This window comes from Leptonychotes weddellii, chromosome 11, assembly GCF_054177405.1.
Source record: "Leptonychotes weddellii isolate Sample4059 chromosome 11, ASM5417740v2, whole genome shotgun sequence".
NCBI classification, from domain to species: Eukaryota; Metazoa; Chordata; class Mammalia; order Carnivora; family Phocidae; genus Leptonychotes; species Leptonychotes weddellii.
The window spans coordinates 82792584-82811260 of record NC_138379.1 but is presented as its reverse complement, the minus strand read 5'-3'; the positions used below and the strand labels follow the sequence as shown (position 1 = coordinate 82811260).

General features: G+C 57.0%; 1 protein-coding gene across 1 annotated transcript in view; it reads right to left on the bottom strand.

Moving 5' to 3' along the window:
• The window catches only part of DSCAML1 (DS cell adhesion molecule like 1), a 339900-nt gene that overhangs the window by 83326 nt on the left and 237897 nt on the right, over positions 1-18677 (bottom strand). The window contains exons 5-8 of the mRNA XM_081799396.1: positions 13880-14158; positions 11140-11415; positions 8674-8970; positions 6783-7055 (exon numbers count right to left, since the gene is read on the bottom strand). Of these exons, the coding sequence (XP_081655522.1) occupies positions 6783-7055; positions 8674-8970; positions 11140-11415; positions 13880-14158 (1125 nt within the window). The remainder of the gene's footprint in view (positions 1-6782; positions 7056-8673; positions 8971-11139; positions 11416-13879; positions 14159-18677) is intronic.

The window sequence follows — 18677 nt, the reverse complement described above, 5'->3', positions numbered from 1 at the left end:
GGCAAGGGGTAGGGAGAGCACAGGATGGAGGTCCATCCAGAAAAAGAGGGGGATTTCTATGCTGTTCCTCAAGACGCTGTATTTATGCTATGGAGTTTTGGAGCCAGGAGCTTATCCCTTGGTCCTTCCTGGGGGTCAGGCCCTTGCTACCATAGCCCCAGAACCAGCTCCTCTGCACACTTGAATGTGACCAAGGGGAGACTCAAGGCAGTGACAGGCTGCAGAGGAGGATGTGTGGGCAAAGCAAGGAGCTGGGAGGTTCTACCAAGGAGGAGAGGACTGAGGGGCTGTCAAGGCCGAAGGACCATGCCCTGGGGGTGGATGGTCAAGCGCTATGCTTCCTCTGTGAACGGAGCAAGTGGAGAGCAAAAGACTGAAATTAGGCAGGGAGATTTAGCTCAAGCAAGGGGAAGACTGTCTTTCTCAGTAAGAAGGGATTTGGATAATGGAACAAGTTACTAAGGCAGGTTAATTCATTAATTAACTAATTCATCTAATATTTATGAAATGCCTAGTCTGCGAAGGCATTATTATGCTCCGTGTGGGCTGGAGAAAGTAGAAACATGCTTAAAATACAGATAGAACCCCCAGGAGCTCATCATTTGCTAGGGAAGGCAAGATATTTCCCTCAATGATTATTGGACAAGTGCCACCTGAATATACAGATGCTGAACTCTGAGCCGAGAGACGTATCATCTGACTGGGTGACCGCAGCCTCCCAGAGGAGGTGGCATTTGGGCAGAGAGCTAAAGGACACAAACGCTGTAAAAAGTGCATGGGGTGAGAGAGAGGGAAAAGGCTGAGCCATGAGGCAGAGGCCAACCAGGGGCTGTCCCTCCCTTATGGCCTCCGGGAATAACATGGATGGCTCCTGAGAGCCCACTGGAGACAGTAACCAACCAGTATCCATCTGGGGGGTAGGCATTCACCTGGGCTGGCCAGAACACTTGAGAGCACAATTGTCCTGTGGGAGGCAGACGACCAGACAACTTGCCAGAGATCCAGGGCAGGCTCCTGGCCCCCCTCCACCCTTTGCCCCTGCTGCAGGCTGACAAGGCGGGGTGATGCTGTGGTTGATAAGTGTCCCCTTGGGAACCCTTTGGTGGGAGTGCTAGGGGCCAGAGCCGCTCACAGAATTTCTTGGCTCCAGGCTTCTGTTCAGATACCCCCATAACTGCAGGCATATAAGGAGGGAGAAGAAAGTCTAGGGATCTCGGCTCCTTCACAGGCTCGCTGAACAGCGGGAGGAGCCCCGTGAGCGAAAGGCTCTGAGAAGCAGGGTGTGGGGGCTCAGTGATGGGTGCATGGCCAGCTGCCCAGATGTGGGGGTGCTTTCTGACCCGTGAGTCAGTAATGTCTTCCCCAACGCTCAGACGTAGATGTGAGCTAATTGAATGTGTGTCGGTCCATTTCTGCCTCTGGGAAAGCGATCCTCAGCAGTTGGGTTCTGACCACCTCTATTGCAGTGACGACCAGGGACCTCTTGAGTGTCAACTGCACGAAGGGCCCCCTCTTGCCCCCGAGTCCCAGCATTTCCCCAATGCCCAGCCTGAATGTAGGGGGCACAGATGCCATGGGACCCATGGTCCTGTCTCCGGACGCCCTGCTCTGGCCACAGTCATCCTAGGGGAGAGGGCAACTCTGCACTGAGGGAGGTGGGGTCAGAGCAAGGTCCTACTATGGTGAAGAGGCCAGAGGACGGAGTGGCTGGGGACATACCGTAGTTGTGGCAGTCCAGGAGGTCTCCGGCCACCATAAAGCCTTTATGGCCACCTGCTTGGGAGTGTCGTGCAGACGACAGTGTGCTGACAGCCAGCCCAGACCATAAACTCTTTATGGTGTCTCTCATCATCTGTCTCTGAGACTGAGCCTTTTTATTTACTGCACCTGTTTAGCAGAGAGCGGGCACCGGGGGGAGTTGGGGCATCTGCCTGTGGAGCATGGGGATGGGGAGAGAGCCGTGCCCAGGAGCTGGGTTCTAGCCTCGGCCTCCCGTGCCAGCACCCTGCTTCCGCCCTGAGCCTCCGTTTCCTCATCTGAAAAATGGAGGAGTTGGACCAAGTAATCTCTAAAGTCTCTAATATTTTAGGAATAATAATAACAACTTCCTTTGGTGTCCTTTTTTTTTTTTTTTTTTTTACACAATCCTCTCTTCTCAGAAAGGCCTTCCCTGACCACCTTATTTAAAATCGCAAACCACTCTCCACTCCTCTTGACGCTCTCATCCCCGCTCCCTCTTTGACATGGGGCATCTTTTATATATTTTATGCATTATCCATTTGCCGCCCCCCCAGAATGGAAGCTCCCTGAGGGTAGAGATTTTTGTCTTGAGCGTAGCTGCATTTGTAGGCTAGTGCCCAGAACACAGAGGGTGCACAGTAAATGTCACTGAATCAGTAGGCGCTGCTTCTACACCATCGTCCCCATCATCACCATGACCAGGGTCATCATGTGAGCCCTGTCTGTGCACCGAAGCGGCTGTTGGCTCCTGTGTGCCAGGGCCCCTCTGCTGGGGAATAGGGCTGCCGGCAGGAGCTTTCCTGGTGCCCCCCTCTCCCAAGTACAACTGGGCACTCTGCTCCTATGGAACCCATTGTATCCCCTTCCTGTGGGTTCTGGCGCATCTCTTCCAAACCTCCACATCTGCGGATAGCAGGCATTTGGCCAGGTGATTAGGTTTTTCGTAAGCCCCAACCTATGATCACAGAAACCCCCAACCCATTTACTAGGGTGGGAGGGGCGCTTCTCCAATGGCTCCACGCACATGGCAGGCACCGGTTTGGGCAGCCAGGGAAGACACAGTGTGGGTGGGGAGCATGGGCATTTGGGAATGAGCGTAGGTGTGTGTCCTCTTCCGTTTGCTCTCCGCAGGGGCCTGGTGCTACCTCCCAGTCCCAGCCTTGCCGAGCATGGGCTGCAAGCCCCTCATGCCCTTGTTTTGGCTCCAGAGGCCCACAGAGGCTCAGCTGTGGGGATGGAGATGTTCTCTCACTGAGCTAAAGCCAAGGAGCCCCAGTTGCAGCCTGCCTTCTTAGTTAATTAAACATTCAGCCCGCGTGCCCAGAGATGCTTTTATGCTACATTATTTTTCAGCTACAGGGGGCCCTAAAGACATCAAATCTAGGCTGGATCTATGTGCCCTCCTCTTAGCATCCTGCCAAGGATGTCTCTGGATGCTCAGAGAGGAGCACTTGCCTTCCCTGCAGCCCTGCCCTCCCCTGCCAGTCGGCGGTACATGCCCCAAAGCCCAAGCGGCCCACAAAGCATCCCCACTCTCTCCCCTCGGTCCTCCCAAGTTGCTAGGCCACAGCAGGCTCACTTGGGCAATGTTTCATATGGTACCACCTGCAGCCACCTTTTGTGGCTCAGGAATGATGCCTTACAGGAGGGTAGGGACGGAGCCAATATTTGTGCACACGTGACTGCCAGCATGTGTGTGTGTGCGCACACGTGCAACAGTGGACATGTTAGTGTGTGTATATTTGTTGCATGGACATGCATATAGTAAGTACCAATGAGTACATGCATGCATCCTCATGCACAAAGGGCTCTGCACATGTGTGTGTGTGTGTGTCTGGTGTGTTCTGCTCTTAGCTCAGTGTTTGAAAAATTCATCAGAAGGCCAGCAGTCCCAGAAGGAATGGGGTCAGCAGGTGTTTCCAGTTCCTTGGAGCATCATGGGTTTTTGCCCCTTCCTGCCCACAAGCCCATGGCCCCCCAGAGAGATGCGGGGTGGGAGGGACTTCTAATTGATCCCCAGGGTCTAGTGCCCTGTCCCACCTCCACCTTGCCCTTTACTATCCCCTGGCTCTCTGCTCTGGTCCCCTGAGTGGGATGCAGGTCCCAGCCAGGTGATGGTATTGGGCTCAGCAGCGCTGCCTCTGGACCTGGCCCGCCTCGCCCAGAGTCAGGGCCCCGGTCCACGCCCAGGGGCACCTCCTCCACCCTCCTCCTTGAGTAGCTCTTGGAACAGCACATCAGCTAATCAAGCCGTGTGCTCATAATCAGCTCTGATGGGTTCTTCTGCAAAAGTGCATTCTAATGAGGTGGGGAGAGGGAGTCAGGGAGTGGGAGGAGGGAGGACCTGAGCTTTCCAAGTGGCAGGGGCAGGGGGTCCCAGAGACCCGCACACAAATGCTGCTTCTCGGTCTGGAGAGAAAACAAGCTACCACCATCCTTGTAGGGCTGGATCTTCAGACCCTGAGGGCGGGGAAGAGGGAATGTGGGCACACATGCCCTGTACCCCATTTACATGCATGGCGTCTGATGGATGCCAGGCTTTGTGCTGGGTGTGGGAGCCACGCGTGCCTGGTGCATGGGCTCTGCCCTCTAGATCACACACACACACACACACACACTCTCCCGCTTTCCTCTTGTCGTTTAACACAATCACAACAGGCCCAGAGAGTCGCTGAGACGGAATGCATCAGATTCAATTCATTAGGACTGATCGCTCCCTGAATGGGGTTGAATAATTGATGAGCAGAAGTAGCTTTCAGAATGTTCTGCGTACTCCGAGGCTTGCCGGATCCCTGTTATTTATTTATTTTTTTTAAGCCAACAAACCCGGCCAAATGTTCACTGGTGCGGGCGGGCAAAATGAGTGGAGTAAAGGTTAGATGTTTTAATACGTGATGTTTACAACGTAAACTCCTGGTCCGCTGCTTGTAATGGAAATGGATACGGCAGCCCTTGACGCTGGGAGGGGGTAGGCAGGCGCTGCCTGCTTCTACCGCCACCAAGCTGAGGATGTGGCCTGGGGGTTGTGAGGCTCCTGCCAGCCCACGGCTCCAAGCGGGACAGAGGCCTGCGGCTAAGGAGGGGCCAGGGTGCCCCTCAGCCTAGCTAGGGTGTAGCAGCAGGAGTCAGGGAGGCTGACGCCGTTCGGGTCTCCTGTCACCTGCGCAGGCTTGAGATGGCCACGGCCCACCGTGGTCGGGGCTCAAAGCGAGGCCTCCCAGCAAACCACTGCAACCCAGACTACTGTCTCAGTTTCAGCTCCAGAAACACTCACCGTCTGGCACTGTAACAGGTGGTGGGTGCATAAGGATGCATGTGACATGTGCAGCAAGGGAGGGAAGTACCCACCCCGCCTTTTGCTGCTACTGTTCAGTTTCCTGGCTGTCCACCAGACACTTCCAGCTGCACCTGCATTACCACCACATGCTTGAAGGGGCCATAACCCAAAGCGGGCTCTGTCTCCCCACATTCTTCCTTCTCCTAGACTTCCCTCTTTCTGTCCACAGAGCTGCTCTTGGATCTTGCTTCAGGCACCTGGGACCCACTGGGGCCTTCCCCTGTGCCAGGGCCCCTTCATAGGCCTGGGACCGCCCTGCCCCCCACGTTTCTTCCTGCCTATGGGCCCCTCCCCACCCCGGGGTCCCGGGGATATGGAGAGGACCTCCCCTCCTTGCTGCCCTGGTGACAGGGGCTCTCAGCCTTCTCAGGGACTCCAGCTCTCTTCCTGACTCCCTCTCAGGGGGTCCCCAAGGCCTCTTCCGTTATTCCTGAGGTGGAGCGTGGAGAAAGCTTCCTCCTCCCAGCCCGGCCTTCCCCCAGCTGTGGGTTAGAGCCCAGGGCCCGGAGGTAGACAGGCCCGGGACACATTCTGCTTCCAGATGACAATTTCCTGACTTCTTTGTGCCTCAGTCTTTTCCGCCTTGGAAATTGGGGATGAAATGGTACCTGCCCGAGGTAAGGGGGCAGTGCTGGTGTTTAATGAGACAGAGCGTGTTGAGCAGCCGGTCACAGCGACTGGTGTGTGGTGGGCCTGCCACAGCTGTATCCATCTTATTATGACAACGACTGTGGTCTGGTGCTAGAGACCAGCATGGTGGCTGGAGACCAAGCCTTCCTTCCTCCCTCGTGGAGCCCCAGGCTGGCATCTCCACACTCCCAGAGCCTCAGGCTCTCCCAGGGCTTGAACCCACTCGGACCCTTACCCATTACGGCCATTAGTGACCTCCCACCCCAGCTGCCTGGCTTTGCCTGACCCCTCCTCAGCCAGGCCTGACAGGCCCCCCCTCCTTATCCTGCTCTGGAGCAACCAGGCCATCCTGCTTCCACTCACCACCTGGAAAGTCTCCAGGCCTGGCAGTTCCAAAGAATGTATTTGGGACGGAGCTTGGCACACCCACGCAGCCCCAGAACCAAGGGGTCAGCCGTCATTGCTCACACATTCATTGAGTGCCTTAGTTCTACTCATGCGTTCATTGAATCTGCAGGCATTTAGCGAATGGCTACTATGGGCCAGGCACTGTGCTAAGTCCCCCTGCACAAAACACACACCCGGCCCAGGTGAGCGTGAAGGGCCTGGGCCGAGGTTTTGTTAGGCAGTGCTCTATAGGCCTCAAATAACATGAGCAGGCGTAGGGACGGGAGTCAGACACCTACTACCTGCTCCCTCCAGCCAGCCTCCTGCTGCTTCTGCCCCCGGGCTCCTGCCTCTCGCCCCGTCTTGGTGGTCTCTGCTGGGCCCCTGCTGATGTCACGTGGTTCCCTCCTGACTGATACGGCCCACCATCTCTGACCCGGGCTCTTGCCCAGAAGGGGACCTTTGTGCATCGCCGGCCCCTCCTGCCTCACAGGTCAGGGCCACATTGTCCTGCGTCCCACCGAGGGACCCTGCATGCAGAGGTACTCGTCCCCCTGCCCCCTTTCTCCCACACACCCGCTCAGGACCCTCTTCCTTGGCCTGCCACTCCTTCAGGCCTGGCTGCTTCTGCGTGAGCTGTCGGCGGGGGAGAGAGCCCCGGTGGGCTCTGGCTCCGGGGGAGGCCTACCTTTGACAGCCACGTGGACGCTCTGGCTGATGGACAGCTGGGGCTGGATGAGGACGCTGCACAGGTACTCCCCCTCATCCATGCCCTTCTGCACGTCGGTCAGCTTCAGCGTCCCGTTCTCGAACACCACCTGCCGGTGGTTGTCGGGCAGCAGCAGGGCGTCCTTATACCACTTGATGGAGTAGTAGGGGTAGCCGATGACCCTGCAATTGATGAGGGTGTCCCGCCCGGCGACGGCGGTGATGTTCCTCATCGCCCGGATGCTGGGGGGGCCTGGGCGGGAGTCAGGAGGGAGGAGGAGCAGAGGAGGGACAAGCCATGCGGTTAGCCAGGGACAGCCAGGAGCTGCCCTGCGACTCTCTTCTCCGTTGCTTGGCTCTGAAACTCTCAGGGGATGGAAATTCAGTGGGGCGGCGGTGGGGGGGTGGGGAAGCCTGTATTGCAAGGCTGAGGCTGAAGCTGCGAGCACCCGTGGTCTCTCCGGGACTCCCTGTTACTAGCTTCAGATGGTTGCAAACAGATATGTTCCATTCATGCCTGGGGCAAGAATCCATCCCCCTAATGGGATGGGGAATGTGAGCCCACTGAAGCCTCATAAGAAGTGACTGGGATTTGGGAGGGCAAGTTCTCATTTACAAGGAGATTAAGTTTTGCGGGTCACAACAGCAACGTGGAGATTTTGTTATTTTCATTCAACTTGTGCATAATGGTCTTCTACCAAAAAGGATCTCGTATATATTAAATATTTAAAAGGCCGTAGGAAGGTCTTCACTGGATGAGCTGATAATTTTCTTCCAAACAGGTTAAGTGCGTTTTGTGGTTCCTTGAGAAGGGGCCCTAAAAGGGGGACCCTGGTCACCCTGGCTGTGAGGAGGGGGTACCTTCAGCTGGGTGGCTAGGCAGGTGGCAATGTGGGCATGGTAAAGGGGACTCAGAAGCCACCAGGCAGGGAGCTGGAGTGGGTATAGGAAACTCCAGGCTTCAGGTTCCCCACCCAGGAGGTGAGGGGCCGAACCAGGGGATCCCAGGACCCTGTAAGTCTGACCCTTCCAATTTGAAGGCAGCAAGGTAGCTAAACGGGAGGCCACCTTTCTCATGTGGGGTCGGAGACCTGGCTCCATGGCAGCCACGAGTGCCCTTCCCCCACTCCTCCCCCTCTGCCCTTGGGTCAGGGGTCACTGGAGGGACCAGATGAGGACCAGTCGGACCTGACAGGGCTGCTAAGAGCTTCAGAGGAGGCTCTTCTCACTGCAGTGACTTAGAGAGCTGAGATCTGGGGATGATCACCTGAGGACTGCTTCCCCCACTCCTGGGGGTGTCTGCTTTGGGACACCCCCGCCCAGCCCGAGCCTCCCATTCTTGATGGCTTGGGCCTTGGGAGGGAGGAAATTGGGGGAAGATTGTGCCCTGGCTCCTGGCTGCTTATACCTCCCGGAGTGATTTGGGGATGGCTCAGTGGGAGGACACTGGGAGCACAGCTTTGGTGGACACCCCCATCGAAGGCCAAGTCTGGCCCCACTGCCCCATTCCTGTCCTTGTCCTCACAAGGCCCTGGTAGGGCTGGTGGTTGCTAGTGGGGTGCTGAGTGTACCTGGGGCCAGAGAGATTTGATGGGGAGGAATGAGGGGGCAGGTCAGACTGGGAGAGGAGAAGGGGCAGGAGGAGGGGATGAGAATGCATAGGAGGGCACACTGTACCAGACACGCACGCACAAGAAAGGGTGACGGGTTTGTGGAGGGCAGGGAAAAGGGGAGAAAGAGAGGAGAGAGACCGCTACTAAAAGCAAAATGACAGTTAATAATAAGTACTAATCACCACAAGAATAATGGGAACCACAGAGATGGCAAAGGAACTCAAAAGCCTATTCTGATATTTAAATGTAGACAGGCACCTCTTACGTTTATTCGCGCCTGATATTCAGCACTGCCCACCGAGTTCCGCGCCGTGCATCGGTATACGCCCCCGTCGCGGATCTGGGGGCCCGTGACGTTCATGTGGCTGATGGTGGTGCCGTCCGACATGGTGTACTGGTTGGTGCGGTGGCTCCCATCCCGCACGATGGGCTCGTCGTCCAGGGCCCAGGTGACAGTGGGGGGCGGGGCGCCCTTGGCCGCACACATCAGCGAGAACTGCTCCCCGGGGTTGACCACCTTCTCGCTGAAGGACGAGACGATGCGGGGCGTGCCATCTGCAGGGAGCGAGGAGTCCCCCTCAGGGTCACTGAGCCACGGAGAGACTGCCCGGCCAGGCCACCCCACCCTGTGAGGTACCCATTATTATTGCACAGGATTTCTAACTCCTGGATTTGAATCCTCCCGCGGCCCCTTATGAGCTCTGTGTCTTTGGGCAAGTTACCTAACTTCTCTGAGTCTTCCCATTCCTTAACTATGGAGGATAGTGAATACACCCTCTCCATACCAATGCTGTGAGGATGAAATGAATAACTGCATTAAAGATGCTTTGCTCAACGCTTTGTAAGTGCCTGATAAATGTCAGCTCCTGTCGACTTTTCCTTTTCTGCCTTTCTCCTCCCTGTGTTAGTAAAGACATAGGTCCTGGAAGCAGGACCTGATTGGGCTGGACCCGCGGAGTCCGATTCCAGCTCTCATTCCTGCAGGTGGGGGTCGGGGTGCTGTAGCCCTGTTAGCAAAAAGCCTCAAGTTTGAGGCTTAGCTGCCGCCCAGAGGCACTGGTGTGTGTGTGGCCGTAACTTAAGGCTCTGCTGACCCAATAACCCTGGACAGGACAATTAACCCCGCTGCCCCACCTTCCTCCATGGAAGAGGGGGCGTGTAATTATTGAGCCTGGCCATCCTTCCCCACAGGATTGTTGTAAAGGGTTAAAGTACGTGTTATGCACTTTAACAAGTAAAAACTAAGACAAACAACAAAAAAAGTAAGGCCAATGTAACATGGCTCTCTACATCCCACCCATATTTCACACCAAAATGCTGATGTTAATCCAGTCTGCCAGCCCCTAGCCCCATTTCTGGGAGGGGAACTCTTACCTAAAACCAGGGGAGAGCCAGGTGCCTGGAAGAGCCTGGGACTGCCCACCAGGTTTGGCCCCTCTTCTGCTTCCTTCCCTGAACCCTCCTTTCTGGCTGTCCCTCCTTTCCCACTCTCTGTCCTTCCCGCCAGCCTCATTTCCCATATCCCTGCTCTGAACTGGCCATTGACAGGCTGTCCTCTCAGAGAGGAGATGCGCTGTGTGGGGAGTTGGTCAGACAGGAAGTCCCCAGAGAGGTAAGGCTCCCATTTCAAACTGGTCTGTGCCTGGCTGGTGTGCTTCCTCACTGGGAAGAGGATCTGCCTGGACAAGAGGAGGCAGGGGCTGAGGGAGGGGCCGTTCACTGGGCCCTGTACTTAGGGTGAGGGCTAAGGCGATGCCCACTCCCATGTCCCACCTCCCAAGGAATGAGGACCCACAGGCCGTGACAGGTAGACCCATGTGGGATCCTGATAACCTGTAGGACTTGCCTGGGTTTGGTGTCTTTGTTACGACAGTGAAAAATCCTTGGAAGCAATAGGATTGTGGGGTTTTTGTTTTGTTTTGGTAGCAACAAAGGAGCTGGGGGACCACTAAATTTGTTGGTAGGGGTAGGGCCTCGGCTAATCCTCACTGTATCCTTGTGCAAATAAGAAAAAGAGGACTCCTCTGTGTGGTCACAACCTGGGGCCAGGGCTCATGGCCTGACAAGTGGAATTCAAGCTGGATTTCAGTCCTTACTCTTGGTCCTGCCCTGTGGGTTAGGCACTTTGTGCAGTGAACAACCTGAACAACCATATACAGATGTGCTGGGTGAGGAGCCCTGGGTGGTAGCAGCTTTAAAAGGAGAGAGAAGCATGTGAAAACCCAGGTCTGTGATAAGAAACAGAGCCTGCTGTGAAGAGACCTTAGTCAGGGAGAAGATTCGAAAGTCCATGAGACTGGAGGGAAGGACAGAGAATGGGGAGAGAGGGACAGCTGGAAAGAGAGGGCTCAGGGAAGAAGGCAGAGGCGGGGCTCAAGGCAGTGATTCCTGGTGGGCAGTCCCAGGGCCCCTGTGAGATTGAAAACCTCTGGGATCCTAAAGAAGACCTCTTTCGTAGGGAGGTTCTAGTAATTTTGGAGGGCAGAGGCAAGATAGCACGGTGGTTAAGAGACCTGAGTTCCAATCCCAACTCTGACTTTTGGCTGAGCTGTGTGACCTCAGGCAAGTGACCGAGCCTCAGTTTTCCCCACTGCAAAATAGGGAACATGAAAGAAAAAGCATCTCCTCACAGGGCCCATGGAAGGACTGACTAAGGAGGCACGCGCCTGGACCGGTGCCTGCTCTCAGCCTAAACCCACCCTGGTGCCGGCCGCCCCAGCTCACCCTCCAGCACAATGATGGCGAAGTCCTGCGCGGTCTGGGCCTTGCGGGTGGCAAAGCATTGGTAGGCCCCGGAGTGGCTCTTCTGGGCTGAGGTGATGAGCAGAGTCTCGTTGCTGAGCCCGCGGATGGAGACAGCCTCGTCGGGCAGCACCAGCTCAGTGTTGCGATACCAGCGGATGGTGAATTCCGGGGAGCCCAGCAGGGCACAGGAAAGGATGACTGTGCTGCCGATCCCGGTCTTCAGCTTCTTTGGTGTCAGGGTCACGTGAAGGGGGTCTGGGCCAGGCCAGCAGGGAAGGAGCGAGGGGAAAGGCAGAGGGGAGGAAAACAAAAGAAAAGGGCTTTTACCGTGGAGCAGTGTGGCTGGGGGTGGGCTGGGGGAGGCCCTGGTTCTGTCTCCAGACTCCTTGTGAGGGGGACTGGGACTAGTGAATTCCCTCTCTAGACCTCAGTTTACTCATCTGGCAAATGGCAGGGTCAGGACTCTTGTTATGACGGCCTACACTTTCTTGACGGGTGGCCCTTGCCTGGTGGGCCTGGGGAGCTCCCTTCAGCTCAGAAGGAGGACAGGAGCTTGGCTGGCTCATCCGTCCCTGTTCCCCACCCCGGAAAACAGGAAGGCACCCTTGGCCCCACCACCCATCTCTCATACCCATAGAGATAACCAGTTGCTATCTTCTGCCGCTCTGACGGCCTTTATATGCACCAGATGATTCTGCTCTTCATCCGCACCTCCCCTGCCCTGCTGCAGGCCCTCAGCTCTCAGCCTGGACCCAGGCAGTACCATCCTCCCTCCATGCTGTGGCTGGCCACTGCCCTGCTCAAAACTTCCATGGTGCCCAACAACTCGGTGTCGGGCGGGCTGGCCACCTCTCTCCCCAGATCTCCATGGGCTTGGGGTTCTCTAGAGGAGGCTGAGGCCTGCAGGGGCCTAGGACCCCAGCAAGGTCGCCCGGAGGAGGGGGGACGGCAGCCTGGCTGAGTGGGGCACAGTCAAAGCATGCAGGAGTCTGCTCATGCCGGGCTCCCCCGCGCTCTCCCAGAGTCCCTGCCCAGGAAATGTCAGTGCACAATGAGGCAGGTGTCATCCTGCTTGTCCCAGTCACCCACGGGGCTCCCAGGGCTCTGCCAGCTAGCTGTTCTCACCTTGCTGCCCCGCACGACTTGGTGACCTTGGGCAGGAGGCTTGGTGGCAGAACGGGGGTGTATGTGAAAAGCATGGTTTCCTCTCTGTGCACCTGGCAGAGAGGGGCTGGCAGAGAGAGTGGAAGGCAGAGAAAAGCTACGTCACTTCCCCTTGAACCTGGTTGTCCAGCCAAAGCCAGTATGGGGGGAAGGTGCGGAGCTGAGGGTCAGAGGGGCATCAGGTGTACCTACGCCTACGGGGCAGTGGGGGTGTGCACGCGCCGTGGGCGGTTGGTTACTTGTGGATCCGTGTGCGTGTGCCTGGATGTGAGCATGTTAAGGTGGAGGAATGTGTGTATCTGTGTGTATGGGCACCGTACGTGTGTGCATGTGCGTATGGAGAAGTGGGCATGTGACCTTTCAGCACATCTGCGTGTGTGTGTGTGTGTGTGTGTGTGTAATGTGTGTGCAGCGGGGGCGGCGGGGGGTGGGGGGAAGGCATACCCGACTGAACGATTGTGGATGGGACTTAGGGCAAGGAGGGGGGTATCAGTGCTGGTCTTTCCACCCGCCTGCCCTGCTGGCTGGGGTTCATTAGTCTGTGAGGAGCCCCCATCCCCTGGGCTCTCAGCATTTTAACCTAAGCATCTGTATCATGCACTGTCACTCCCAGAGTGGTTCTTGGGGCTCTTTCCGCTCTTCCAGCTTCACATGTGTTCACGTGGGGAGGATTTCTTCCTAGCACCGCAGATAAATGTACCCCAACTGTCAAGATGCCCTTGACCATGTGGAGGAGACTCACATCTGGGCCACGGGGGACAAGACCCCGGGCCCAGGAGGCCAGCTGAGCTGGGAGAACACGGAGGGTCTGCAGACCTGTAGCTCTATGCTCTTGAGACAGGAGGGGAGGGGGGAGGAGGGCTGCTCTGGTCAATTGTTATGGTGGAGGGAACTTCTCTGCAGCAGGGGGGCTGAATCACCACTGGACAGCCTCCTCCCACCGCCCAGGTTCAGTGACCCTTAAGATGCCATTCGGTACAACATCCAATGGGGCCTCAGGCCATGTAGCTGCTCCATGGGAGTGGGATTCCCCACAGGTCTCCAAATCCCAGCCCCACTGCTGTCAGCGCCCTCCCTCCGCCCTGGGGGCTCAGCAGCAGGAGGGTCTGAGAAGGCCGCTCACTCCAGACGGGCTCGCTGGACCCCTGGAGCCCCAGGACTCCGGGCTCAGGGAGGAACAGGCAGGATCAGCGCTGATACCCGGCCGGCAGATCCTGGAAAGGCTTCCTTGTCATTTATGCCCGAGTCTGATCTGATTGATCAGTGCCCCTATCGATTATTGTGAAATATTCTGAGTATCGCCTCTGATGGGATACAGTATGTCCTCTCTACTGGATTAACATCAGTACTGTTTCCTTTAGTGCAGACACTCCTCCCTCTCAACAAGCCAGGAAGCCCTGTGAGCTCGTCACCGTCACTCACCCTCATGGTCCCTTCTGACCCTCGTGACCTCAGGAGGCAGGAAGGCCTGGGATCACTATCCCATTTTACAGAAGAGGTCACACTGTGGTGCTCTCAAAGTTTCCTAGGCCTGGCAGAGGGGCTCCCCACTCACCAATGACTGTGAGGGTACCCGTGGCCTCTGCAGAGCCGAAGGTGTTGGTGACCTCACAAATGTAGGTGCCACTGTCCTCCGTCCGCAGGTCACTGATGGTCAGCCCCGTGATGCGCTTGGTCCAGCGGCTGTCGGCCGGGAGGGGCCGGCCGTCCTTGAGCCAGCGGATGGCAGGGATGGGGTAGCCGGAGGCGGTGCAGGGCAGCTCCACGGTGTGGCCCGCCCACACTTCCTGGGAGTGGAAGCCATCCAGGATGGTGGGGATTGACTCGGCAGGGTCTGGAAGGCAGAGAGCATCAGTGGCTCTGGCCAGCCCGAGCAGGATGAAGGGGCAGGGGGCAGGGGGGGCGGGGAGGCAAGCATGAGAACAGGCACCTGCTGCCCATGGGCGCCCAGCATGAATGAAGCCCAGTGTGGGATGGCTTGTGGTGTCCCCTGGGCCCCAGACTCTGGGGCCCAAACTCTCCTACTCAGGCCAGATAGAGGCCCTGAGAGCCATGACCACGAAGCAGGGGCTTGGGGGAGGTAGGAGGAGGATATAGGGTGGGCAGGCAGACGGATGCAGATGCAACAAGGGAAACAGAGAGAGGACCAGAGAGGGAGAGAGTGTGTGAGAGCTCCCTTCACAGACACGGTGCCTGGAGTCTGGCCCAGACTCAGGACCAGGGACACCCTGTGACATGAGAGTCATGACTTCTTGAATCTGCGATTTTGGGCCTCAGACTGGCCGGGGTTGCCCTTCAGGATGGGGGAACCAGCTGTCCTGTCCTGTCTCCTCCCACCTGCGATCCTGGCAAACTCAGAGAGGGCCATGCGCTTCCATCTGCGCCCAGAAGGATTCAGAAGTTAAGCCTTCTGCAAACCACACCTGCCATCCTGAACAGTTCTCTATTTTACACTCCCAAGCAAGAGAAAGCAGTGCCTGCAGGCCCCGTGGCCCTGACCTGTGGAAGACCCAGGCGCCGGGCTGGTGGGATTCTGTGTGATGGCCCTGACGCTTCTGAGCGGTGCTCTGGCTACTCTCAGCCTAGTTCTTAGCCTCAAGGGCCTCCCTGAGTTTTCCGCCTTGGGGACCTCCTCTTGCTGTACCAGCTGCTCAGGCTTTCCTCTGCCTACATGATACAACCCCCACTTCTCCCCAGTTAGGCTGCTAGGAGATAGGGTCTGGTCCCAGCCAGGTCCCCGGCCCCGCCGGCCCCCTCCCTCCCTGCCCCCACCCCGGTCCGGGCAGTGGTTCCCCCCTTGTGATACACTGTGTCACCACACGCCCCTCCCCTGGGTGCCCAGCAGCCCGCTCCTCTCGGCCAACACCTCTTCATCTTTCCCAAACCAGCTTAAACGTCACCCCTTCCGGATGGAGCCCCCAGGCCCCTCTCATTAGATACTCATAGAGTTTTCTTGTTCTTCCATTTTATTTTCAAACAACCTTTTCTTTTTAATGAAAAAGTTAAAGTGTAATATACGCACATGGCAAAACTTCAGAGAGTCTAGAAGGGTGTCAGTGTGAGAGCGGGGTCTCCCTCATCCCTGCTCTCAGCCACCTCGTTTCCTTCCCCAGGGGCCACCACTGTCATGAGCCACCCAGGCACCCCTCCCCCAGAGCCCTTTTCAACAGCGGTTAGTATCAGGCCACAGATCTGTCTTCCCCAGAAGCCTGCCAGCATCTTGAGACAGGGTTGCCACATTGCTGGATCTCCCGTGCCCGCACAGAGCAGGCCTGGGGCTGCTGAACCACTGATGTCTGCGAGAGGCTGAATGGGGGCGCTCTGGTAGAGGGTGGGCCAGAGGTCTGACTTTCCACATTGCGGGCTTTTATAGGCTCCTGGACTCGTAGAGCTGGCTTAGAGGTCTTGGAGGCCACAGACAGAGGAGGACCCTGAGACCAGAGAGGTGCAGCGACCTGCCCAGGATCGCACTGCAGAGCCAAGATCACAAACCAGGTCTCGCCCACCCTTGTTCAGCAAACGGGGCCTGAGATGGAATAATCGAATACTGAGATCTGCTCAAGAGTGAATGGTGGGAGCGGCAGATGCCCCCTCTGGACCCTCCTTGACTAATGGCAAATTTCCCCCGTCCTTAGCTCATGTCCCTTGGAGCAGGGTTGGGCGAGGAATTCTCTGGGGGGGAGGGTAGAGACTTTCTAGAAGACTCTCTACTCCCTCCCCACCTTCTGTTGCTCTTCAGAAGGAGGCTGGGCTGAGAATCAGGAGAGCCAGGTGCTGGTCCAGCTGGGTCACAGGGAAACTGTGACCTTGGGTGAGTCTCATCATGTCTCAGAGCCCGAGGTTCATCCGCGGGGTGAAGGGGGATAGTGCTGCCTCCACATCCCATAAGGTTGTCGCAGGCAACAATGGCAAATTGTACATCCAAGGGCTTGACTGCGTGAAATCGCGAAGCAGATGTGCACCTGCCCTCCCTCCCCACCAGCTTCTGCGGCCTCTTCCCCATGCAGGGGATGGTTGGGATAAACAAACCTGGTGCCAGGGAAGAATTACTCAATGTGACACCTAATTGATGCAAAATACACAAATTCTGTGGCACACCGCAGAATTTACAAGCGGAGGGGCCGACGGGGCGGTGGAGGAAGGGGCAGGGGGAGGGAATTAATCACCGAGTCTCAGGCGTGAAATTAAATTCTGAGGGAAAGAAGCCTCTTTCATTACTCCAGAGCCGAAGTAAAATGCTGTGGTGTGTACGGTGACAGCCCGGGGGGATCGGGTGCTGCCGGGGCTGGCGCGGGGCTGGGGGAGCCAGACGGCGGAGCCCCAAGAAATCTCTGGGGGTGTCCGGGGCGCCCCGGGGAGGCTGCTGGGACCTCCCCCAGTCCGAGGAGCAGTGCTGCCCTGGAAAGGCGCCCTGAACATGGCTTCTGCATGTGGCTTAGCCCCCCACCAGCTGGGGAACCCTGGACTAGTCTGCCAGCCTCTCTGGTCACTGGTCTTGTCTTTATAAATGCAGATGGTAATGCCTGTTCCATGGAGTTAATGGAAGCTCTTGGTAAACTCTACAAAGCACCTACATGCACGGAAGGGCTGTTTGGGGGTTGGATTTTAGGGAGCTCAGGCTCCTCTTGCAACTGCCTCCTTCACCTTAGACAACGCAGAAAGATGCGAGTTGCTCTCCTCCCCCCCACCCCCGACAGACGCTCTTTGGAAGAGACTGGAAACAATAATGCAGCAACAACAGATCAACAACAAGAGAGCCATCACCACTACACCGCAGCTACTCTCCTGGGCGCTTCCTACGTGGCAGACGCTGTGCTAAGCTTTTTCCAGCTGGTACCCATTGCTCCCAATGACCCTGGGGCGGGGTTATGTCTTGTCGCTCCCATTTTACAGATGAGGAAGCTGAGGTTTGAGACACTCCTCATTCTCTGCCACCTTGCGCAGCTAGCGAGGGGTGAGGCTAAGCCTGCACCTTGGGCTGGATTCAGGGTCCTTTACCCACCACGCCTCCTGTGCCCACCTTCCTCTCTCAAATGCTCTGTGAGGACTGAAGAACCCACAGGTGTGGTGGCTGCCCTCGCCAGATGACCATCAAGGACACACTGCCACGTGCATCCTTTCGCTCCTTCCTTTTGCCTTTGGGCCTGGGGCATCAGGGGCTGCCATCCTTCTGGGTGTGCAGACACCTCAGCCACCAGGTAGGGGTGGCTCGGCAGGGGTTCCCCAGCTGCCATCTTTCCGTCTGCTGGCCCGGAGCTTCGGGCCACCCTTCCCAGCCGCCAGCCTGGGAGCCCTCGGGGGTGCCGGCCACGAGAGAGAGTGAACCTTCTCAGCGGAAAGCACGGCCAGCCTCTCTTGTTCAGGACTGACTGAGCCCCGCCCACCCACCTCAAGCTGGAGGGGATGTGCAGTGTATGGGGCTGAGCTCCCTGACGTGCCCCCCTCGCGCCCCCTCTGCACTGCCTTGCTCCAGTATCACTTGCATTTTTGCCGAGACAAGCAGCTTGCAGATGGCCTTGTCACATCACATCACATCAGGGCCGTGTCACCGGCGGAGCCCCTTCCCCTTGGCTCCCTGTGTTCCCTTCCCTCCAGGTCCCTCCTGCCCCTTTCGGTTCCTGTTCACTCTGGTCCTCCCCTCTGCCTTTGTCTTTCTGTGCCCCCTCTGCCTTTGTCTCTCTGTGCGGGTTTTCTCCTGTTCTGTTTCCTCCCTGTCCTCTGTCTCTCTCTGCCTGCGCCTCTCCCCTTCTGTCTGTCTGGGCTGCCTCCCTATCTTTACCTCTGTCTCTCTGTTTGGGCTTTATCTCTGGTGGCATCTCTCATCCTCTTCTTAGCCCACCCACCCTTCTCCTCACAGCTGGTGGGGAATGGAGACCAGAAGGAGAATGGTTGGCATACCCTCCAGTTTAAAGCGTGTCTTTTTTGAGAGACACCTGCCAATTCGCCCCACAAAAGTGGAGGTGAGATTGGCAGGATGAGGGGGCTAAATATTTGTACGGGAGAAAGAAGCAGGCCCGCGGGAGGGGGGATTTTTGCACTGTTCCCCTGTTTTATGAGAAGCATGCAGATGAGATGCAAAACAGCATATGCAAACAAGTCCCCATGCTTTGGAAGGGAACCACTCCTACACATTTGGGAATTGGGCTGCAGATTCCAAAGTCTAGCTACAAAGAAAGGGGCTCTTACTGCGGCCACCAGGACAGTTTCCCTTGGCATTGGTTAGGTCTACAAATATTTACTTAGCACCTACTATGTGTCAGGCACAGGGCCTGGTGCTGGGGACACAAAGGAGAATCAGAGAGCCCTGTCCTTGCCCTCCTGGCTCCTGCTCTTCAAATGTGCCGGGCAAATGA